This window comes from Hyaena hyaena, unplaced genomic scaffold (genome assembly GCF_003009895.1).
Source record: "Hyaena hyaena isolate Hyena2069 unplaced genomic scaffold, ASM300989v1 scaffold_44, whole genome shotgun sequence".
Lineage (NCBI taxonomy): Eukaryota > Metazoa > Chordata > Mammalia > Carnivora > Hyaenidae > Hyaena > Hyaena hyaena.
Window position 1 is genome coordinate 1051507 of NW_024080676.1, and position 25371 is coordinate 1076877.

A 25371-nucleotide genomic window follows, 5' to 3' on the forward strand; every position below is an offset into this window, starting at 1 on the left:
GGGGGAGGAGGAGGAGGAGGGGAGGAGGACGGGGAGGAGGAGGAGGAGGACAGGGAGAAGGAGGGGGAGGAGGAGGAGGGCGAGGAGGAGGAGGGCGAGGAGGAGGAGGACGGGGAGGAGGAGATGGAAGAGAGGAGGAGGGGGAAGAGGTGGAGGAGGAGGAAGGGGAGGAGAAGGAGAAGAAAAGCAGCCAGGAAAATACTGAAAAGAATAACTTTAAGTGGGATACTAGACTTACCAGACATTAAAACATACTATAAAGTCTATGAAAACAGTATGGTACTGCCTCATCACAAAGACAAACAAATCAGTAGCAAAGACTAGAAAGAAGAGAATGGACTCTTCCACGATACTGTGACCAAACCATATATATATATATATATATATATATATATATACACATACATACATACATATATATATATAAATTTAGTATTTGACAAAAGTAGCATTTCAAGTGGGTAAAAAAACAAACTCTTTAACAAACAGTGTTTGGAACATTTAGTAACCTTTGGAAAAAAATAAAATTAGATCCATATCCAACACCACTCACAAAATTAAATTCCCAATGGATAAAGAAACTAAATACAAAAATGAAACTGTTTAAGTATTAGGGAAAAAAAACAGTGGAATTCTTCTTTAACCTTGGTATAGAGAAAGGCTTTCTAGGGGGCGCCTGGGTGGCTCAGCTGGCTAAGCGGCCAACTTCAGCTCAGATTATGATCTCACAGTTCGTGGGTTTGAGCCCCACATCGGGCTCTGTGCTGACAGCTCAGAGCCTGGAGCCTGCTTCAGATTCTGTGTCTCCCTCTCTCTCTGCTCCTCCCCTGCTCACACTCTGTCTCTCTCTCTCTCTCTCAAAAGTAAATAAACATTAAAAAAAAAAAGTAAATAAACATTAAAAGAGAGACTTTGTTTGTTTATTTATTTATTTATTTTGAGAGAGACAGTGAGAGAGAGCGAGCACACATGAGCAGGGGAGGGGCATAGAGAGGATAGAGAGGGGGAGAGTGAGAAAATCCCAAGCAGGCTTTGCATCAGCATTGCAGAGCCCAAAGCAGAGCTTGAACTCACAAACCCATAAGATCACGACCTGAGCCAAAATCAAGAGTCTGATGCTTAATTGACTGAACCATCCAAGCGCCCCAAGGTCTTCTAACTTTCTGACTAAAAAAATCCAAGGGTATGAATTAAAGATATAAACTATAGAGGGGCGCGTGGGTGGCTCAGTTGGCTAAACATCCAACTTTGACTCAGGTCATGATCTCGCAGTCCTTGAGTTCAAGCCCCAAGTCGGGCTCCCTGCTGACAGCCCAGAGCCTGGAGCCTGCTTCGGATTCTGTTGCTCCCTCCCTCTCTGCTCCTCCCCCATTCACGCTCTGTTTCTGTCTTTCTCAAAAATAAATAAATATTAAAAAAAAAAAAAAGACATAGGGGTACCTGCGTAGCTCAGTAAGTTGGTTAAACATCCAACTTTAGCTCGGTCATGGTCTCCTGGTTCTTGGGTTCGATCCCCATGTCAGGCTCTGGGATGACGGCTCGGAGCCTAGAGCCGGCTTCATACTCTGTGTCTCCTCTCTCTCTGCCCCTCCCCTGCGTGTGCTCTGTTTCTCTCTGTCTCTCAAAAATAAATAAACATTGGAAAAAAAAGATATAAACTAAAGATCTCAGAGATAAAACTCTGAAAGATAACACAGAGCTTCACAACACTGGATCTAGCAAAGATTCTTTGGATACAACAAAAGCACAGGCAACAAAAGAAAAATATGGACTACCTCAAAATAAAAAAAAAATTGTGCAAACCATAAGCAATAGAGCAAAAGGCAACCTGTGGATGGAAAAAAAAACTGCAAGTCATACTGATAAGGATTAATATCCAGAATATACAAAGAACTCCTACAACATAACAACTGAGAATAACCAAACTGATTCAAAAATGGGCAAAGGTGGGGCGTCTGGCTGGCTCAGTTGGTAAATTGTGGAACTCTTGAGCTCAGTGTGGTGGGTCTGACCTCCATGATGGGTGTAAAGATTACTAAAAAAATAAAATCTTAAAAAAAGAGAGAGCGGGGCGCCTAGGTGGCTTAGTCGGTTAAGCGTCCGACTTTCGCTTAGGTCATGATCTCGCGGTTCATGGGTTCCAGCCCTGTGTCGGGCTCTGTGCTGACTGCCAGCTCAGAGCCCGGAGCCTACTTGGGAGTCTGTATCTCCCTCTCTCTCTGACCCTCCCCTGCTCACGCTGTCTCTCTCTCTCTCTCCCAGAAATAAATAAAAATATTAAAAAAAAAAAAGAGAGAGAAAGAGAGAGAGAGAGGGACACCTGAGTGACTCAGTCGGTTGCGGTTCTGACTCTTCGTTTCAGCTCGAGTCACAATCTCACAGTTTGTGAGTTCGAGCCCTGCCTAGGGCTCTGTGCTGACGGTGTGGAACCTGCTTGGGATTCTCTCCCTCTCTCTCTGCTCCTCCCCCACTTGTGCTGCCTTCCTCTCTCTCTCTCTCTCTCTCTCTCTCTCTGGATGAATAAACTTATTTTTAAAAAAGGTGGTGGTGGTGGTAAAGGAGTTAAATGGACATTTCTCCAGAAGAAGACATACATATCAACATCAATCATCATTAGAGATACGCAAATCAAAACCACAAAGAATTACCACTGGATGGCTATTATCAAAACAAAACAAAAAAACAGAAAATAGGTATTGGCAAGAATGTTGAGGTTGGCTTAGCCAGTAGGGCGTGAGAGTCTTGATCTCAAGGTTGTGGGTTTGAATCCCACAGTGGGTGTAGAGATTACTTAAAAAAATAATTTAAAAAATATATATTAAGAAAAAGAATGTGGAAGAAATGAAACATTTGTGCACTGTTAGAATGTAAGATGGTGCAGCCATATGGAAAACAGTATGGCAGTTCCTCAGAAATTTAAAACTACTATATGATCCAGCAATTCCACTTCTGGGTATGCACCCTGAAGAAATGAAAGGACTCAAACAGATACCTGTACAATCATGTTAACAGCAGCTTCATTTGCAATAGCCAAAAGATGGAAGCAACCCAAGAATCTACTGATGGATGAAAACAAAATGTGGTACAAACAATGGAATATTATTCAGCTTTAAAAAGGAAGGAAATTCTGGGGCACCCAGGTGCCTCAGTCAGTTGGTTAAGTGTCCGACGGCAGCTCAGGTCACGATCTCATAGTTCATGGTCCGAACCCTGCATGTGGCTCTGTGCTGACAGCTCAGAGCCTGGAGCCTGCTTCGGATCCTGTGTGTGCATGTCTCTCTCTCTCTGCCCTCCCTCCCCCAGCCTCATGCTCATGCTCTGTCTCTCTCTCCCAAATATAAACAAAACATTTTTTAAAAATTTAAAAAGGAAATTCTGATACATGCTATAACAATGGATTAATCATGAAGACATTACACTAGGCCGATCACAAGGTGACAAAGACTGTACAATTCCACTTACTTGTGGTATTTTAGCAGTCAAATTCAGAGACAAAGTAAAACAGTAGTTGCCAGGGGTTGAGAAAGAAGATTGGGGAGTTACTGTCTGCTGGGTACAGCATTTCAGTTTGGGAAAATGAATAAAGTTCTGGAAATGGATGGTGGTGAAAGCTGCCCCAAAATGTGATGTACTCAGTACCACTGAACTATACACTTAAAATTAATCAGGATGAGGGGTGTGCAAAATAAAATAAAAACACTAACAGGGACGCCTGGGTGGCTCATTCAGTTAAGCATTGATTCTTCATGTTGGCTCCAGCCATAATCTCACAGTGGTGAGATTGAGCCCCCATGTTGGGCTGTGCACTGGGCGTGGAGCCTGCAGCCTGCTTAAGATTCTCTCTCCCTCTCACCCCACCACCTCTTTCTCTCTCAAAAACAAAACACTAACAAACAAACCTAACTGCATTATAAATGAACATAATCATACTAAAAGAGCGAAGAAAGAAATTAACCTAAGTCCGGAAAACAGTATTCTGAATGGATACAGTTTCCAGGCTAAAGACTAAAAGAACTATACATAAATGTTATAATCTAGTTATCAACGTGTTTCTTAACAGAGGTAGGGGCTAACAATTATGAAATTAGAATTAAGTAAGTAAATATGTATATGGGTGGCTCAGTTGGTTAAGCCTCCGACTTTGCCTCAGGTCATGATCTCACGATTGGTGGGTTCGAGCCCCGTGTCGGGCTCTGTGCTGACAACTAGCTCAGAGCCTGGAGCCTGTTTCAGATTCTGTGACTCCCTTTCTCTTTGACCCTCTCCTGTTCAGGCTGTCTCTCTCTCTCTTAAAAATAAATAAAACATTAAAAAAATATATCAAATAAATTATAGGTAATGAAATTCAGTGTACTCATGATTAGAGAAAAAAAGTTATAAAGGAAAAAGACTTAAAATAAAACTTCGTAATACCAAATTTTGAATCAGCAGTTTTAATACAAACTCATGACTCTGAATACATACAAAGAAATAGAAGTATGTGTATGTGCGGGAGTAGCTAACCTATCCACTAAAAGCAATGACAACCTCAGTTAAAGTGAGTACATCTAGTGCTCAGATCTTGGTCCCTAAACATCATTTTCTAATAAGAGGAATTAAGTGGTTGACTCTAGAGCTAGGGCAAAGAAATACAAGTTGAGCCTGAAACACCATTTAATGTCAGAAGTAAAGATATTCTCTAAAAAAGATGGAGGCTTACTGAACATATACAGGAGCCCACCCAAAGGAGCCCTTAATGACCAAAGCTAGAACAATTTGAGTAATAAAATGATAGCACTGAATTCTAATCCACAGAATAAATATCTGTGAGTCCATGCTGTTATAAATAATTAAGTAAATAAATGAGAGAGGAAAAAGTCTACCTCACAGAATTTCAATTAATAAATAAACAAGGAAAGAGGGAAATAATCAGGAGGGGCAGTAATAAATGCACAGACAAGATCTACCAGTGAATGCTAAAAAGTTTGAGGTAAAAAAGGATTTGCATAGTCCCAAAGTATCTCTCCCAAGATATTTATTAACCACAAAAGTAAATATACTGTTTTCTTATTCTTGATAATTATACTACGATGATATATAGGGTAGGTGTTATTACTTTTACAAGTTGAGCCTTTAAGTTCAAATTAGTTTAAAATTTAAAGGTTTTTTTAATTAAAAATATATCTGTATCCAGATATATCTACACCTACCCACTCCCCCCTCAAAAAAAAGTTAATGCAGAAGGATGTCTACATTACATTAGAGAAGATGTTAGAGCCTGGATTCTATGCTACTAGAAGGCCAAAGCTAGAAAAAAACTCAATGTTTATTAAAGGTTTTCCTAAGATACAGACAAATAAGCACTGGTATATGCAACAACATGGATAAACTCTGAAAACATTATCCCAAGCAAGAGCAGACAAAAGAACACATACTGTATTATTCTATTTAATTTTTTAAAATTTTTCTATTAAAAAATTTTTTAACATTTATTTCTGAGAGAGAGAGAGAGAGAGAGAAAGCTGGGGAGGGGCAGAAGAGAGGGAGACACAGAATCTGAAGCAGATTCCAAGTTCCCTGAGAAGACAGCCTGACACAGGGCTCAAACTCTTGAACCGTGAGATCATGACCTGAGCCAAAGTTGGACTTTTAACCGATTGAGCCACCCAGGTGCCCCTGTATCACTCTATTTATATGAAATATCCAGAATATGCAAATCCATAAAGACAAAAAGTAGACTGATGGTTGTCTGAGGCTGGAAAATGAGGAAAATAGAGAGTTCCTGCTAAGGGATATATGGTTTCTTTCTGAGGTGATAAAAATGTTTAAAATTGTTTGTGGTAATAGCTGCATAGATCTATGAATACACTGAAAACCACCAAATGGTACACTTTATTATTTTCGTGTGTGACCCTACCACCACTACATCTGAATGGTGTACTTTAAGAAGATGAATTGTTTAGTATAAATAAAGCTGTTGCAAATTATATATATATACACACACACACACCATTCACATATTATATGCATATATATAAAACATTTATATATAATGTATGTATATATAAAACATTTATTACATACATTACTACAACCCCTAATTCATTCATTACTCTAATATTCATAGAAAGATGTTTCCTATTTTTCTGAATCATGATAATGTTAGTACCAGTTTGGCTGGCTGATTTTAAGTACAAATAAATATCCATTTTACTTAAAAAAAAAAAAAAAAAAGTCTGTTGTTTTAACCACGTATCTAATTGGCCAGATAGTCTTATATATCCATCTTCTAGGAATGGTATCTTCCCAGTGTGAGGGTCCCCATCTGCCTTATTTATATGACCTGACCTACAGGTCATATATATAATATATATCATATACATATATATATAATATATATATTCTATATATGTCTATGTAAACATATGCATATAACCCAGTCATCTTGCTTCTCAGTCTTCCTCACACTGTGAAATTCATCATCTTGATAGACTGTACATAATTTGTTCTCCTTTCCTGCTCTCTTCTTGTTGGGCATCTGCAGAGACACCGCAAAGGCTGGAGAAGTGACCTGCTCCATCTCTTATGCATGCCCACCTAGCCCAGGCCGACAGCTCTTCTCACTTTCCTAGAAGCAAGCTTTTTTTTTTTAACGGTTATTTTTGAGACAGAGAGAGACAGAGCACGAGCTGGGGAGGGGCAGAGAGAGAGAGAGACATAGAATCTGAAACAGGATCCAGGCTCTGAGCTGTCGGCATAGAGCCTGATGCGGGGCTTGAACCCAAGGACCGTGAGATCATGACCTGAGAGGAAGTTGGATGCTTAACCGACTGAGCCACCCAGGCACCCCAGCTAGAAGCAAACTTAACATGCTCTTCTACACCCACCCTAACCCCAACGTCTCGCCTGGGTTCCAGATAATCAGGTAAATTCGGAGGCAGCAGAGTCGTCTGAATTAAACTTCTTAAGAGCTGTGGGAATTTTCCTGTCTCTGTGAACCATATATAGTTGCTATAAGGATCCCATTAAATGATTGATGATTCTTTACAAACCATCAATATGGCAGGGGGCAGTTCTGATCACACCATCATTTCTGTATCTTTACAGCAATTTATATATTTATTTTCCTCATTTTCACTACAACCAAAACCTCTGGTATGACTAAAACCTAGTAAGACTCACTTCCTTCAGTCACTTTATAGCAAAATTCACAAATTTAAACCCTTACAGGGCCAAAAAGGTAACATAAGTGAAGTGGAATTGTGGTGAGAAGGAATACTCGCCCCATCAGAGAAGAAGCAAATCTCAGCTCAGGCCAAGTGCTGCCAGGCAGCAATGTGGGCCCAATGTCAACAGGTCTCCCCATTTTCCCTCAATGAACTGAACTCTTGGGATTTTTAAGTGTTGATACACATTTAAAAGACAACTGCAAAAATATGTGCATGCTACATCTCAGCCTACTGATCTGCAGACACCTGCTTTACAGATGAGGTGGTCAGACTCTCTAAAATAAAAACAACACAAAGTGAGAAGGTATTGACATTTTAGCACAAGGAAAGAAAAGGAACTGTACACTAGTAGAAGCCAATGTTGCTCAGATATCAAAACTTATTAGGACTAATAGGGGTTTTGAAGCTACTTAGTTTAATGTCTAGTAGAAAGAGGCCCATGCAAAGTAACCCACTCAAGATAACAAAGCCAGTCTGTGCCAAAGAGGGCTTGAACTCAAATCTTCTGACCACTAGACAGAGTGACCTTTCTACTACATCACGCTGGCTCCCAAGAGAACAAAAATATAGAGCAAATAAGACATTCTGTCACCGGACGGCATTCTGAAGTATAAACTCCAAACCAGGAGTCTAGCTCGTTGATCCTGATTGTCCCTCCCAGGACATATTCTGAGCTCAAGAATGCCTCATACTCCCAACCTCTTCAGATGGTGACCAATGATTTATACACAGTGATCTGTATTAGCCGTCAGCAGAGCACACAAAATCTGAGTAGCCAAAGGGAAAAAGGGAAGATGGGAATTTTCACCAACTGAAGAAAGAAGGAAAAAAAACAGAGCTAATGTTTCTCTTCATTTTCAAATATACTTCTTCCTTAAAGCAAATCTTTAGATACTATTAAAAACAAAAGAAAGGAAGAAAAGAGAGGTCACAGGTCTTGTTTGTTTGTTTGTTTGTTTGGTCAAAGTCCTGGAAGGGGTCTCTTTGAAAGCTGGTTGCTTTAACCATTTGCTAGATTATCTATAAAATCATTTAATTCTCAAGTATTTAGAATCCTAGAATTCTACAGCTGGATGGAAGATTGGAAGCCATGCATGTCATCTCTCTCAATTGTGTAGACTTATTCTACAAATGTGTAGATTCATACTAAAACTCAGATCTACACTTTTCTGATTAGGAAATCATTATAAAATCTTTTAAAAAGTTATCTCCCAGGGCCCCTGGATGGCTCAGTCGGTTAAGTGTCCAACTCTTGATTTCGGCTCAGGTCATGATATCCTGGAAAACTAGTCTGGAAAACTAGTCCAGACTACAGCTGGGGGTGCAAGTGTCCAGAAAAAAATGTCTCTAAGAAAAAAATATGAAATCAATAGATCATTTAATAGGTCTGATCACATGGGAAATTATACTAAATGGCTGCAGAAGCAAGTGGGAAGAATCAGACATAAGTAAACAGAAAATTAAGAAAATGACAAAACAAGGCAAAAATGAAATGACAAACAAAAAATATCATAATCAACTTACATGATTTGGCAGTGAACAGTATTTATAAAGTCATGATAATGTCAACACTGAATGAAGCAATATACAAAATCTGTGATATAACTATTTTGGTAAGACAGGGCAAGATGGAAAGATAAGGAAAGAGTTACATCTTTACCTACCATAAAATCAAGTCAACATGACAATTCCAAAAATTAAGAAGTCAAGGAAGAGCAGTATATTATTTGGAAATATTAAAATAAATTTCAAAATAAATAGCTGAAAGAGTCAAATGCAGGTACCTCTATGGAGTAGGAAGTAAGGATGGAGTCAGGGTAGGGAACTGCTATTTTTTTTTGCTATAAACCTTTTAGTACTATTTGACTCTTAAAACTCTCCCTGTATTACTTTGGTATCAAAAATTAATTTTAAAAATCACACATACATTAAATAAATTCATTTATTTCTTTCTTTAAGGGGCAGGATGTTTGATTTCCAGTGCACACGTGGTAAGTCATTTTTTTCTTCAAAAAAAAAATTGGGGGCACCTGGGTGGTTCAGTAGGTTAAGCATCCGACTTCGGCTCAGGTCATGATCTCATAGTTCATGGGTTCAAGCTCCACATCAGACTCTGTGCTGAAGGCTAGCTCAGAGCCTGGAGCCTGTTTCAGATTCTGTGTCTCCCTCTCTCTCTGACCCTCCCCTGCTCATGCTGTCTCTCTCTCTCTCTCTCTCAGAAATAAAAAAACATTAAATTTTTTTTTTTTAATTAAAGAGCACAAATACTGATTTCAGAATCTCATTCCTTAAGAAAGTCAATTAAGACTTAGGTTTGCTCCACAGCCATTTTCTTTTGCAGATAGAAGAAAAAAAAAATGATGAACTGCAAGGTCCATTATGCTAGTCACTGAATCGTTAGATATTTTTTAGCCAGTTATTATTGCAAGAGAATTTGGATCCTTCATGACAACAGGTTTGACAATAAGCGATATTATCATTCTCATAAACTTATCTTGACTGAGACTGTTACTACACTACAAAAGAAACTACAGCTATTTAAAATATTAAAACTGTTAAGAGCACCAACTGATTATAAATATTGAATGTATCAGATGAGTTGTCAAAAGAATACTCTTTATTACACATCATTTCACAAAAGTTATATAATCTCTACTGCCAGAAACTCAATTCTACTAGTATCACGACCCTAACTAATTACAAGAAACTGCCTATTTTCAGAGCCACGACACAGCTAAGAACAAGGTAAAAGTTCTTTTGTAGTTTCAAAAGAAATTAGAGTTTTTAAAACAAAGTCTCAAATTCATGGAGGTAGTAGAAATTTTAAAGATAATCTGGCCCAGCATCCACAACTACACAGCCAAGGTAACAGCAAAACCAAAACTAGAAGTCAAAAATGAAAAGGGATAAATAACAACCAACACAACAGAAATTTAAAGGATTAAGAAAGAATACTATGAAAAATTACATGGCAACAAATCTGACAACCTAGGAGAAATGGATAAATTCCTAAAAACATACAATCTTCCAAAAACTGAATCAGAAAGAAATAGAAAATCTGAACAGGCCAATTACTAGTGATCAATCTGAATCAGTAATCCAAAAACTCCTGGCAAAGTCCAGGACCAGATGGATTTACAGGTGAATTCTACCAAACATTTAAAGTAGGAGCGCCTGAATGGCTCAGTCAGTTGAGTGTCTGATTCTTGACTTTGGCTCAGGTCAATGATCTCACAGTTTGTGGGATCGAGCCCTGCACCGGGCTCTGCGCTGACAGCAAGGAGCCTGCTTGGAATTCTCTCTCTCCCTCCGTCTCTGCCCTTCCTCCAGTCATGTATGTGCACTCTCTCAAGATAAATAAACTTAAAAAAATAAAACAAAATAGAGTTAATACCTATTCTCCTCAAACTATTCCGAAGAATAGAAGAGGAAGCCTCAAAATACATTCTATGAAGCCAGGGGTTACCCTGATAGCAAACCCAAAGACACTACAAACACCAACAACAAGAAGCAACTTACAGGCCAATATCCCTGATGTACAACAGATGCAAAAATCCTCAAGAAAATTTTAACAAATTCCTTTCAACAATACATTAAAAGGATCATTCCCCATGATCAAGTGGGATTTATTCCACGGATACAAGGATGGTTTGATATTTGCAAATCAATCACCATGATATACCACATCAACAAAACAAAGAATAAGGGGTACCTAGGTGGCTCAGTCGGTTGAACATCCAACTTCGGCTCAGGTCATGATCTCGCGGTTTGTGGGTTCGGGCCCCGTGTCAGGCTCTGTGCTGAAAGCTAGCTCAGAGCCTGGAACCTGCTTCGGATTCTGTATATTCCTCTCTCTCTGACCCTCCCCTGCTCACACTGCCTCTCTCTCTCTCTCTTCAATAAATAAAACACATTTAAAAAATTAAAAACAAAACAAAACAAAGAATAAAAGCCCTAAAATTATCTCAATCAACAGATGCAGAAAAAACATTTGACAAAAATCCAACATCTGTTTATGATAAAAACTCTCAACAAAGTTTCAGCAAGAATATACATCAACATAATAAAAGTCACACATGAAAAACCCACAGCTAACATCATACACAATAGTGAAAAACAGAGCTTTTCCTCTAAGGTCAGGAACTAGACTAAGGTGTCCACTTTTGCCTCTTTTATTCAACACAGTACTGGGAGTACTAGCCACAGCAATATTAATAATGAAATAACAGAAAGGGAAACAATCCACAAATTCATTGATGCAGTCCCTATAAAAATATCAATGGTATTTTTCACAGAACCAGAATAATATTAAAATCTGTATGGAACCACAAAAGACCCCAAACAGCCAAAGCAATTTTGAGAAGAACAAAGCTGGAGGTATGACAATTCCAGATTTCAAGATATACTACAAAGCTACAGTAATCAAAATTGCATGGCACTAGCACAAAACAGACATACAGATTAATGGAACACAATAGAGAGCCCAGAAATAAACACATGCTTATATGGTCAATTAATCTACAACAAAGGAAGCAAGAATATACAATGGGAAAAAACAGTTTCTTCAAATAGTGTTCAGAAAACTGAACAGCTACATGCAAAAGGATGAAAGTGGACCACGTTCTTACACCATACACAAAAATAAACTCAAAGTGGATTAAAAACCTAAATGTGACACCTGAAACCATAAAACTCCTACAAGAAAACATAGGCAGACTCTCTTGAATATCAACCTTAGCAACATTTTTCTAGATACGTCTCCTCACACAGGGACACAAAAGCAAAAATAAACTATTGTGATTATGCCAAAATAAAAAGCTTTTGCACAGCAAAGGAAACCATCAACAAAATGAAAAGCTAACCTATTGAATGGGAGAAGATATTTGCAAATGATATGTCCAATGAAGAGTTAGTATCCAAAATATATAAAGAACTTACACAACTCAACACACAAAAAACAATTTAAAAATGGGCAGAGACCTAAATAGATATTTTTCCAAAGGATACATATAGATGAACATTATTTACCATGAGGGAAATGCAAATCCAAACCACACTGAGATAGCACCTCACACCTATCAGAATGGCTAGAATCAAACAGAAATAAGTGTTGGCAAAGATGTGGAGAAAAAGGAAACCTCACGCGCTGTTGGTGGGAACGTAAACTGGTGCAGCCACTGTGGAAAATAATATGGAAGTTCCTCAAAAAATTAAAAATAGAGGGCGCCTGAGTGGCTCAGTCAGTCAAACATCCAACTTCAACTTAGGCCATGATCTCATGGCTCATGAGCTCAAGCCTGCATCAAGCTCTCTGCTGTCAGCACATAGTCTGCTTCAGATCCTCTACCCTGACCTGTCCTTCTTCCATTCATGCCTGTTATCTCTCTCTCAAAAACAAACAAACATTAAAAAAAATTAAAAATAGAAATACCATATGACCCAGTAATTCCACTACTGGGTAGTTACCCAAAGAAAATGATAAAAAGATATATGCACTCCCCCCCCCAAAAAGATATATGCACCCCCATGTTCATTGCAGGATTATTTACAATATCCAAGATATGGAAATGACCAAAATATCCACTGATAGATGAATGGATAAAGAAGACATGGTGTCTATATACACGTGGAATATAATAGAATATTACTTGGCCGTAAAATAGAATGAGATCTTGCCATTTGCAACAACATGGATGGACCTAGAGGGTATTATGCTAAGTGAAATAAGTCAGAGAAAGACAAATACCATACGATTTCATTTATATGTGGAATCTAAAACACACACACACACACACACACACACACACACACAAACAGCAGAATCAGACCTATAAATACAGAGAACTGATGCAAGCCAGAAGGGAAGCATGCTGGGGGATGGGCAAAATGAGTGAAGGAGAGTGGGGAATATAGACTTCCAGCTGTGGAATGAACAAGTCAAGGGAATGAAAGGTACAGCATAGGGAGTATACTCAACAGTACAGCATTGCATGGTGACAGATGGTAGCTACACTTGTGATCACCACAGCATAACGTAGAGATTTGCCCAATCACTATGCCGTACAACTGAAACTAATATAACATTGTATGTCAACTATACTTAAAAAAACAGATGAGTAATCAAATGTTAAATTATGCTTATTATACTCTGTTCCAAAGTATACAAAAATATCAATATCAAATTTAAAAAGTTTACCTCAAACATTAAAAAAATGAACATACAACGAATAACTTACAGGACAAGGTCTCACTAATGTGAAATGCTTTTTTTATAATGGCAGGAGTAAGCTTCTGTTTTACTCTAGAGCTGACTAGATTCTTCAGTTCTATAAAATTAGCCATCAGGATTTTAAATGCCCTCAATTCAGTGTGGCTTTAAGACAAATAAACTGCTTTACTTATCTGATCATGTCTTCCCCACTAGAAGAATGGGGATTTTTGTCACTGTTGCTTATTGTTATGTCCACAACACCTAAAATAATGCTGGTGCATACTGGTTGTACACTAATTTTTACTTTTGATTTATAATTCATAAAAATAAAGGAGAATTAAAAGCAGATCTTATGACACCAACCTGCAAAACTGGTATTAACCCCACAACCCCTTTACTGTTTAAGCCTCTATCTTTCCTCTATACTCTGACTAGGACCAAACTTCTTCAATTAAAAATCTATTCCTAATAAAACACAAATAAAATGAAAATTAATGCTAATAAAACACTAATAGAACTAATCATGGTAAAATTTCTAAAATGTTAAAAACAATTTATTTCTGTGAAAACAAGGACAAGACAAGAATCCAGTGACTTCAACCTTTGTAGTTATTTTCCACCACACTGTCCTGTCCCTTACCTCCTATCCCTTTTCAAACCACCTTAGTTCCTATGAATAACTCAGAAAGACAAGAAATCTTGGAAATACACTCCAACCTCTAATTTCTTTATAATAAGAAAACACACAAAAATATAATTTATTGGCTACATTGACATTTAGAACATGGCAAACTCTGAGCAAAAACTAAATCGAGTTTATGATTAGGGCTCCCTTCCAGGAGCCCATGTCCCTGGACAAATTCATCCAACCAACACTAAACTCATACTATATGCCAGACACTGTCCCAGATGCCAGGGATACCATTATAGGGGATCTTTGCTTCTTCAGAGCTCCTGGCTCCATATATAACTCTACATATCCTAAAATAGCCTGTAAAGTTGGGCAAAGGATCACCATGTTAACTGAACTGGAACCCATTCTCCCTATTAGGCCCTGGGACCATCCCTAAAAATCCACACATTTTTTTTAGCTGTTGGTGTTAACAGCATAAAGAAAACTGGCAGGACTTAGAACTAGAAGGATTCATTCTTCAAATGAGGATATAAGGCCCAGAGGTGTAAAGATGACCTACATTTTTAAGTTCTTTATAAGCAATTGCCCTGTTAAATCAAGATCTTTTTGAACAAATCTTTATTTTTCCAGTACTACCCTCTTCACCTGAATCTTCACATCTACTTTTTTCAGGCCCTCCCTTAGGCATTGTTCTCCTACAATAGCTTCTTCTCTCAGCCAATGATACCAATTTCCTTATTTCTCCTACCACACTTCTGTTCAAGTCTGCTCTTCCCAGCTGTCTATCTCAATTCTCCAAATTCAATACCACATTTTTTCCAAAGTCATCCTGTAAGGTCCCATTAAACCTGGCTTCTAGTCCCTCCCCTTTATTTGCAGGTTACCAATGAAATGACCTTTGGTCTTTTCCCAAGGCCCCAGTCTGCCTAAAACCTTTTTGGCTGGACACTTCTGACCACTCTGCTTCTAATTATCATCTTCTGCCTCTGTAACCCCCAACCTTTCCAACTCTGTTTCCTCATCCCTAAGTGTCAGCATTCCTCAGGATGTAGCATGGGCCCTCTGTATCTCTACACAGATCTTTCCCACATACCCATCCATGTCAATGTCTTTAACCATCATCTCTACAAAGAGCCATCAGATGTAGGAAGTCAGCTCAGACCTTCTTATGAAGGTCCAACCATATTTCAAATATTTCAGACCTCTCCTTCACTATTCAGCAATAGCTTTCGGCAAAGCTTCAGACTTAATATATTCGGCAACTCACTATATACCGTGTTTATCCCTTCCAAAACCATCTCCTTGTCCTCACTCCCCCATCTCTACTACAGATACCAAGCTACCTCTAGGGAAAGCGATGATATAATAGCCAATCCCTGTGATTCTTGACTGAGCCCATCTGGATTCACTTCTGGCTAGGCCACTTATTAGCAGTGTATCCTTGAGCAAGTTAACCTCTTTGAGCCTAAACATCCTTATTTGAAAAAAAGAGAAGAACCACAATACCTCTCTCACATAACTACTGTGGCCATAAACATATGGGAAGCTCCAAAAAGAAGGCAAAATACATTAACAGGCATTCAATAAACATTAGCTACTAAATCTTCTATGGTTCAAATAACAGCAGCATCAAGAGCCTCAGAGCTGAGTCTACTTAGCCTCCACCGCAGCTTAGTCTTGTTCTAGGCTCTGGACCTATTTCCTATCCTTAAACAGAGAAAATTTAAGTCATTCCAGTTCAGGACTTATCAACCTGGTTCTGATCTTTAAACTGAACTCTTTCCTTAACTACCAATCCACAACCTGGATCACCATTTTGGTTCTGGGTATTTAAGGACTGCTCAGTCTTGTCCACTGCCCTGAGGTGCCCTGAGTCACCTAACCTCCTGATTGTTAACAGCAAGCTCTGAAGTGCTTGAGACTGCCCCACCACTGCAGCTGAACAACCAAACCTGTTCAGGTTCTTGGCAGGCCTTTAGAATACCAGCCACCCACCATGTAGTATCAGTATTTCACCTAACTGGACTTCTTCCCACTGCCTGGAGGTGAATCTCCCTGCTAGAGCTTCCCTCCCCTGGCGGCCGCTCCTACTTAAGGTTCATCTCAGCACTAATCTCATAGTCATTCGGGCCCAAAACCTTAGGCCTCTTGGGTTCCTCTGTTTCTCTCACAACCAATCAAAGCTGCTGAAATCTTCTTTCACACACATCCTGTGCACACTCCCTTCCTTGTTGTTTGCACATCTTCTTTATCCTTTGTCAGTCTCTGCCTGCATTCCAACTGTGCTTCCCAAAAACAGCCAGATTAATCATAAGAAAAACATAGCTTTCAAATGTGACTGCACTTCCCAAAAGGCATTTGAGACTCTCCACTTCCTATAGGATAAAATCTATACTGTCCTTTCATTATATTGTGAATTTTCCTACTTCTAAGCTTTTGCTAACATTATTTCTTCTAAAATATCCTCTTTTCCCCTTCTCTGTTCATTCAAATTTTATATTTCCTTCAAAGACATTTGCCCAAACCTTATGTTTTCTGTAAAGCCCTTCAATGGTAGAAGAGCATTCTGAACAGAGGGGAAGCAGTGCAAATAATCTAAGTAAACAGACCAGTGTGACTGGAATGGGATGAGAGTGATTATTTTGGAAACAAGATCAGAGAGATGATGGGAGGCCAGGTCCTATGGGGCCTTCTTGGCTATTAAAATGATGTTTTCTTTAAAGATGAGCAAAATTGGGGTGCCTGAGTGGCTCAGTTGGTTAAGCATCTGACTTTGGCTCAGGTCATGATTTTGCGGTTCATGGGTTCGAGCCCTGCATCGGGCTCTGTGCTGACTGCTCAGAGCCTGGAATCTGCTTCAGATTCTGTCTCCCCCCCCCCCCCTTTCTCTCTGCCCCTTCCTGCCCATGCGCACGCATTCTCTGTCAAAAATAAATTTAAAAAAATGTTTAGGAGCGCCTGGGTGGCTCAGTTGGTTGGGCATCCGACTTCGGCGCAGGTCATGATCTCACAGTTCATGGGTTCGAGCCCCATGTCGGGCTCTGTTCTGACAGCTCAGAGCCTGGAGTCGGTTTTGGATTCTGTGTCTCCCTCTCTCTGACACTCCCCATGCTCGCGCTGTCTCTCTCTCTCTCAGAAATAAAACATTAAATTTTTTTTAATTTTTTAATGGAAAAAATATGAGCAAAATGGGGATCAACTGCAAGGTTTTAAGCATTTACTAGCAAAGATATAGGACTTGGATTTCAAAAAGATCATGCTACCTGTGGTGATAAGAACAAACCATACATACAGAGGAAAGTGAAGAAGCAAGGAAACTGATTAAAGAGGTAATCATAGTATTGGGTAAAAGAGTGTGATTAGAACAAGGGTGTTGGCAGTCAGAAGTGGTCTGAATCCAGATGCATATGCTGACTGATGAGGGATATGAAAACAAGAAAGGAGTTAAGAATGACTCCAAGTTGTTAGCCTAAACAAGTGGAAGAACAGAGATGTTATTCACTGATATGGGGGAGAAGATGGTGGGAGGAGCAGGTTTGAACGTGGTAAGTTTAAGACACATATTGGCCATCCAAGGGAAATGTTGAGTTGGAAGATTATTACCTAAATCTGAAATTCAGGGGAGAGGAGATACATTTGGGAACTGTTGGAATACAGATCAGGTGGGCTTCACAAAACATCTGTGATGATAACTGTTCTGTAACTGCTCTGCCCCATACAGTAGCCAAGAGCCACATAGGACTTGAAATGAAGCTAGGATGACTGAAAAATTGAATTGTTATTTTTTGTTGATTTGCTTTTAAAAGCACATGTGGCTCATAGCTGCATAGCGAACAAAGCATATATAAATAATATTTAAAACAATGTGACTGAATGAGAACCCTAATTGAACGTAGGTAGAGATGTCCAAAATTGGGTACTGGGCACTGGGTACTGTCCAAAGATTGGGACATGGATTATCTATGATAGAAACAAATAAATAAAATCAAAACGACCCATAAACAACAGAGGAGAAAAATAATTAGTGGCATATTCACATAAGACTGCCATTCAGCAGTGAATGTATACATCTGTATGAATCTCAAAACAATGTTAAATGGAAAAAACTCAGAGAAGAAAATTTTCTATGAAGGTCAAATGCAGAAAAATCTAAAAAGTATACTGTTTAAGAATATATTCAGATCAATAAAGTATAAAGAAAACCAAGGGAATTATTATTTAAATACAGGATAATATCACCTCTCCATGGAAGAGAAAAGGTTTGCAACCAGGGAGGTGAGCACAGAGAGCTTCAAAGTTACTGGAAATGTTCTATTTCCTAAACTAGATGGTAGGTACACAGGGGTTTATTTTGTTATTCTTCTTTATCCTATGTGGAGAATAAGCTTAGGAATTCCCTGAGCCTGCACTGATGGGTTGGTTAACAAGGCATAAAGAATTAGAAAGCCATAGGATGTTCATACCCAAGTTTGGGTAAATAAGATTAAGAAAATAGGTTATAGGTAAGGCAGGGCAAAGGCCCCAGTAGAGAACAAAGATATATGAGGTAAACAAGATTAGGTATTCAGGGCAGAAATGCCCCCAACTTAGACTATAGCAGAAAGCTGCTTTCACAGGAAGGAAGGACCAAATTAGGTAAACAGGTAAATAGGTCTATAAAGAAAGGTGCCTTGTTGACCCTGAGGTAGGATGCTCTTTCTTGTTCCCTAGACCAGTTTAGGTAAACAGAGGTGGTGCCTCACATCTGCTGTAAACAACCTTCCGCCCGGTGCCAGGATTTTGTTTTGTATTAACCCAAACCCCTAACCCTGAGAATCTTGAAATCTCCTCTCCCTCACACCCATGAGTTAATGTTCAGAGCCATCACTGTCTTTTTGAGCACATCCATCACCATGTTTGTAAGCCTTCTGATCCTAATAAAAACAGAGCAAGGACCCTTAATCAGGGCTCTTGTCTTCTTCTGGACATTAGCCATCTCTCGCATTTTTAATCCTGCATCCCGCTTTCTTGCTGGACAAGAAAAACTCCAGACCCAGAGTCTAAGACAATCCTATATACCCTGCAATGTACATTAACTAAAAAAAAAAAATAAAAAATAAAAGGTAGTATATGGTTAAATGTCAAATGGATGTTTCAAAATCTCGAATAAATCGTTAAGTTTATTAAAAGGAAAGACAACAGTGTGACCTAAATAAGGTCTAAAAAAGAATGACAGAAAAGAAAGAAAAGAGAGGGGTGCCTGGGTGGCTAAGTTGGTTAAGCGTCCAGCTCTTGGTTTCAGTTCAGGTCATGATCTCATGGTTCATGAATTTGAGCCCCAAGACTGGCTCCTTGCTGACAGTGCAAAGCCTACTTGGAATTCTCTCCCAGGGTGCTGCCCCAAGTCAGGCTCCATGCTGAGTGTGGAGACTGCTCAGGACTCTCTCTCTCTCTCTCTCTGCCCCTCTCCCCAACTCATGCTATCTGTCTCTAAAAAGAAATTTAAGAAAACGTTTTTAAATGATTAACTTCAGTATTTGCAAAACCAGGGAAATCAACAGAGAAAACTGGCTTTGAAAAAAGACCACTCATTCATTCATATAATAAATATGTCAGGCAGAGTGTGACATCTCCCCCTTAGGGAACAGCTTGTGAGTCCCACTTTTTTTTTTTAACAGTTACACACTTTTTTCTTCCTTAAATAGTTTATTGTCAAGTTGGTTTCCATATAACACCCAGTGCTCATCCCAACAAGTGCCCTCCTCCATGCCCATCTCCCCCCTTCCCCTCTCCCCACCCCATCAGCCCTCAGTTTGTTCTCAGCATTCAAGAGTCTCCCATGGTTTGCTTCCCTCCCTCTCCCCCACTATTTCCCCCCTTCTTCTCCCCCTTGGTCCTCCGTTAAGTTCCTCCTAATCCTCCTATACGTGCAAACATATGATATTTGTCCTTCTCCGCCTAACTTATTTCGCTCAGCATAACACCCTCAAGGTCCATCCATGTAGCTACACATGGCCAGATTTCATTGTTTCTCATTGCCATGTAGTATTCCATCGTATAGATAAACCACATCTTCTTGATCCATTCTTCCGTTGATGGACACTTAGGCTCTTTCCATGTTTTGGCTATTGTTGAGAGTGCTGCTATGAACATTGGGGTACATGTGCCCCTATGCATCAGCACTCCTGTATCCCTTGGGCAAATTCCTAGCAGTGTTACACACTTTTTAATAGGCAAAGAGAAACTATACAGTTCTCTGGGGTCATAAAAGCTTTTATAGCTTTTAATGGTACAAGAGTTTCTTAAGTCCCACTTTTATTTATTTATTTATTAAGAGAGAAAGAGAGTGCACATAGGAGAGAGGAGGAGAAAGAGGGAGGGAGAGGGGATCTTAAGCAGGCTCCACACTCAGCATAGAGTCTGATTCAGGGCTCAATTCCACAACGTTGGGATCATGACCCCAACAGAAATCAAGAGACAGAGGTCCAACTGACTGAGCCACCCAGGAGCCCACTTTAAAAGAAAGTGCCACTTTTAAAAGAAAGAGTACTGTAATAAAAATATTGAGCTGCTTTTCAAAATAAAGAGGCAATAGAAAACTAAAGTAGACATGTATAGTAAAACGCCGTAAGTAGAGAAGTAGAATTACTATTTAACTGAAAGCTTCTTGAGGACAGAATTTATCACTGACTTTCTTTGTATCCCCCACAGTGCTGAGCACACTGTAGTGAATGATAACTACAAAATAGATATTCGAATAACAGCTAAAGGAAAAGAGAAGAGTGGGGCTGGCTCAAGAAAAACTAAGTAGGAATGCCCTACGCAAGCCTCCAGAACCCAGCATACCTGAAGGATCTACCTCTGTAAAAGGAAAATGCTTTAGCCTTGTCATCCTGACTAAAAGGTAGGTTGATCATCTAGGGACCTCTTTAGGAGATCTAAAATACCAATACAAAAATAGAAAGGAGGGGCGCCTGGGTGGTTCAGTCAGTTAAGCATCCGACTTTGGGTGAGGTCATGATCTCACTGCTTGCGAGTTCAAGCCCCACATTGGGCTCTGTGCTGACTGCTCAAAGCCTGGAGCTGGCTTCCGATTCTGTCTCCATCTCTCTGCCCCTCCCTTGTTTGCACTCTGTCTGTCTCTCTCCCAAATATAAAAAAATAAGACATTAAAAAAATTTTTTTAAGAAAAATAGAAAGGAAATCAATTCTTACAAAAACACATACTGAACTTCTGCTCTCCACACTACTTCCTCACTGGTAAGATTATCCCTAACTTTAAAGGCAGATAGAATGTAACTTTTTACTGTGTATGGTTTGGGCTAATGCTAACTAAAGATACTCAAAGGCACCTTTTCCTTTTAGACCATTAAAAGACATTTTTCTGGTTAAAAGTAATATAGAAGCCTGAGGACACCTGGCTGGCTCAGACAGTAGAGCCTAGAACTCTTGATCTCAGAGTTGTGAGTTCAAGCCCCATGATGGGCATAGAGCTTGCTCGCTTACATACATACACATACACACACATAGTGGTTGTACCACTAAAAAAAAAAAAAAAAAAGTAAAAGCCTGGATCTTAATACTTAGTCCCATCTGCCACACCACTGTTACCTCTATGTCCACAGAACAGAGAAATGCAAAGTAGAGCAGCCTGCAAAGTGAGATGACCAATGCACAGGTGTTTCAAGTAGTTGCCAGGAACTGGCCTATTACCTCCAGGTTCCCCGAGATAATCACAGCCCCAACTTACCTAATATGGCTAAACAGGGGACAATGAGACTGCTTTTTAAATGAACTGACCTTGGGGCACCTGGGTGGCTCAGCCGGTTAAGCTTCCGACTTCAGCTCAGGTCATGATCTCACTGTTCGTGGGTTCGAGCCACGCATCAGGCTCTGTGCTGACAACTCAGAGCCTGGAGCCTGCTTCAGATTCTGTGTCTGCCTCTCCCTCTGCCCTTCCCCTGCTCACGCTGCCTCTCTCTCTCTCTCTCTCTCTCTCTCACAGAAATAAATGAAAACATAAAAAAGAAAAAAATTTTTTAAATAAATGAATTGACCTTACACAAATGCCTGAAGACCATCTCTTTCTCAAGAGGTTGGAACAGGGAATGAATGCCTCAACACTGGCAAAGGCAGTATAACATAACAGTTAAGAGCTCAGGCTCTGGTGCCAGACAGACATGGGTTAAACCCCATGTCTCTTGCAGTAAATAGCCCTATAACCATCTGTTAATACATCTCCCAACTATGTACAGAATTGACTACCTTAAGATTTTGAATACCTGGTAGCTTCAGATGTCAGTACTTACCTTCCTATAACTATACCCTTATTCCTTTGATTGGACCTATATTTTCCTTACTAGCCTCAACCACTAATTTTTAGTGTAGAGCTTTCTAGATGGTTGATCTCATTCATTATCTTTGAATCTCCTGAATTTTCTTCTCTGAGAACAACCTTATCTTGAAGCTCTGGCAGTTCAACCCATGCCCTGAATTTCATCAATGGAACTGAAGAGCAGTCAGAGAAAACATACAAACCTCTTTGTTGTATAAAACTTAAAATTGATGCTTTCTTTAAAATCCCAAATTCTGGGGTGCCTGGCTGGCTCAGTCAGTAGAGCATGTGACTCTTGATCTCAGAGTTGTGAGTTCAAGACCCACTGGTGGGTGTACAGATTAGTTAAAAATAGAATCTTTAAGGGGCACCTGGGTGACTCAGTCAGTTGAACACCCAATTCTTGATTTCCATTCAAGTCATGATCCCAAGGTTGTGGGATCGAGCTCCACACTGGGCTCTGTGAGCTGAGCATGGGCCTGCTTAAGATTCTCTCTCTCTCACCCCTTAACGCTTTTCCTCAGCTCAGGCTCACTCTCTAAAAAATAAATAAAAATAAAATCTTAAAAAAAATTTTTAAATCCCAAATTCAGTACACTGGAGAATATGGAGCTAAACATAGCTTATTAGCAACAAATTAGGTATGGAAAAAATTCTGACCTGAAAAAGCCCATGGAAGTACCCTGCCTCTGCTCACCACTCCCACTTCTTTCTCTAAACTCAGGGATCTTTTTGCTTGTAGTGGATTTTGCAAACAGTAGAAAAAAGAGGAGGGAAAACAGGTTCCACAGATTTTTCATTTGCATCAGGCCTTTTTAGCACCATCACTACCCATCCTAGTTCAGTAGGGAAAGACTAAGTGTAAGCCCCAACCAGTTTCTCTGCCTCGGTTCTCTCCACTCCCTTACAGCCTGCACATAGCCACCAAACTAATTTCCCAAATTAGCAGTTTCATTAGATCACTCCCCACCTCAAAAGCTCTTAATGGCTCCCTATACCATGCACTGAAAAAGCCCAACTAAAATTCAAAGCCCAGGCTAGCATTTTCCTACTTTTAAAATACAAGACTTGTTTCCTAATTGCCCCACGGAAATTCTCTAAGGCTCCAACTAGACTCATCTGCTCACTGTCCCCCCGCCCCCAACCCCTGCACGCCCAGGCTGGATTACACCCACCACTGACCACCCTCTACACGTTGTGCTTTTCCTTCAAAAGCCAGATCCCCTCCTCTATCTCTGCCCTGCATTATGCTCCCAAAGCACGCACTGTCCATACTGCCCATCTTCTGACCCTGGTCAAACACATCCTTTTCAGCTGGCTATATATGCTCTTGGCATCTCAATCCGATCAAACGAAGTTAAAGTTCCTTGGAAAGCAGACTACACACTTACACAGGTCTATCACAGAGCCCCGCACTTAGTAGGTCCTGGATACTTTAAAAAAAAAAAAAAAAGAGAGAAGTTCAAATGATACATCTAAGTAGGACAAGACAATACTGCCCATCTTTGCCAATTCCTTTCTGTTCACAGTAAAGGGCATTCAGCGTTCGCGACAGGGCTATGTATTTCCAGTACACAAGGAGCAGCGAAGTGGAGAGAGCACGCCACCGGATGGCAAAAACACCCGCGTCCCCATCCTGGTTTTTGCCACAAGCCCTGCAATTGGGAAATCACACAATCTCTCTGGGCCTCGGTTGTCTCAGGTGTAAAACAATGGAGCTGCTTTGATGGATCCCTAGGTATCCTTCGGCTCCCGAATTCCCCGGGACTGGAAATCCAACACCCATCTACTCACTAAGGCGCAGGCAGGCAAACTTTTACGGTGCCCGACGCAGGCATTTCCATATAGTAGTGGAAACTCCGTTCTCATGGGGGAAAAAAGCAGGGCTGAGAGGAAGGTGAGAAGCGGTCTCCCTGGACTCGGATTCCTTTACCCCATGGCCGGGAGCTGTCGGACTCGGCTTCCTGGCCCCTCACTGGCAGACTCCCCGGAGAGCGGCGCGGCACCGCACGGCTCCCGGGAGCGGGGCCGGGTGACTCCGTCCGCGCCCCCCGCACTTGTGACACACGCCCGGTGACCCAGGGTCACAGCCTCCGTCCGCCCTCACCGGTCCCAGCGGCGCCCTCCTCTCCCGGCAAGGCCCCTCGCTCCCGCCCCGCCGGCCGCCCTTCCGGGCCCCGGGGCGGCCTCTGCGCGGGCGTCCGGGCCCCAGGCCGGCGGGACTGGCGGCGTGACGGGCGGCGGCGGCGGCTTTAAGTGCTGAATCACCACTTTGCAACCCGAGCTCCAAACCACCGTGACCCGCGGGCCCCGGAGGGCCCGGGCGCTCCGCTCCGCTTACCCACAGAGGCGCTCGGGGAGCGGTAGGCGGGCGCCAAAGACAGAGCGGAAGGTGCTGGGCCGCGCGGAGTGCAGCAGCCACGCTAGCCGGTACCGCATACCCCAGCGCAGCCGCCGGGAGCACCGCGGACGCTTCCTTCTTGCGCCGGGAGCCGGCCCTGCCCACTGCGCATGCTCAGTCCGCCGCGCCGCGCCGTCCCCCGGGAGCCGCGGAGCGGCCGGCACTCCGGGTTTTGCCTGGAACCCGACAGGGCGGGGGCGGCGGGGACCGCAGGCGTCCCCTGCCGGAGCCAGCGGGCGGGCCGGAGTCTGGGCCGGGAGCTGCGGGAGCCCGGCAACCAGGCTTTCCCAGGCCTGGGGTGTCCCGGCTGGGTCACACAGGGCGCACAGGGGAGGGCGGAGAGGTGAATCTGGCTTAAGTGTATGTAAGGGGCAGGGTCTCACGGATACCGGGAGAGCACAACGGGCCGTGTTTGCGGAGTCGCCCCCATTGGCTGTCGCCCTGAGCCGTGCAGGTGTTAGAACGAAGCCCGCGGAGCAGGCGGCCTCACAGCAAACGATTCTGCGGTGGGCGCGCGGCCCGCGGGCTCCCTCTAGGGCGCAATGGGGACCCTGGAGGAAGTTAGCAGCTCCTCCACGATCCAGGAGGAGATGAGACCCGCTA

General features: G+C 41.3%; 1 protein-coding gene across 4 annotated transcripts in view; it reads right to left on the reverse strand.

The window, feature by feature from the left end:
* IDE (insulin degrading enzyme) overlaps nucleotides 1-24857 on the reverse strand; it is a 120072-nt gene extending 95215 nt beyond the window's left edge. For 2 of the 4 annotated variants that reach the window (XM_039230226.1, XM_039230223.1), the window contains exon 1: nucleotides 24709-24857. In XM_039230226.1, coding sequence (XP_039086157.1) covers nucleotides 24709-24806 — 98 coding nt within the window. In that variant the 5' untranslated portion in view covers nucleotides 24807-24857. Of the gene's footprint in view, nucleotides 1-24161; nucleotides 24181-24708 lie in introns of those variants that run through there. The other 2 variants (XM_039230225.1, XM_039230224.1) reach the window with 2 other exon arrangements.
* Nucleotides 24858-25371: the final 514 nt, after the last annotated feature.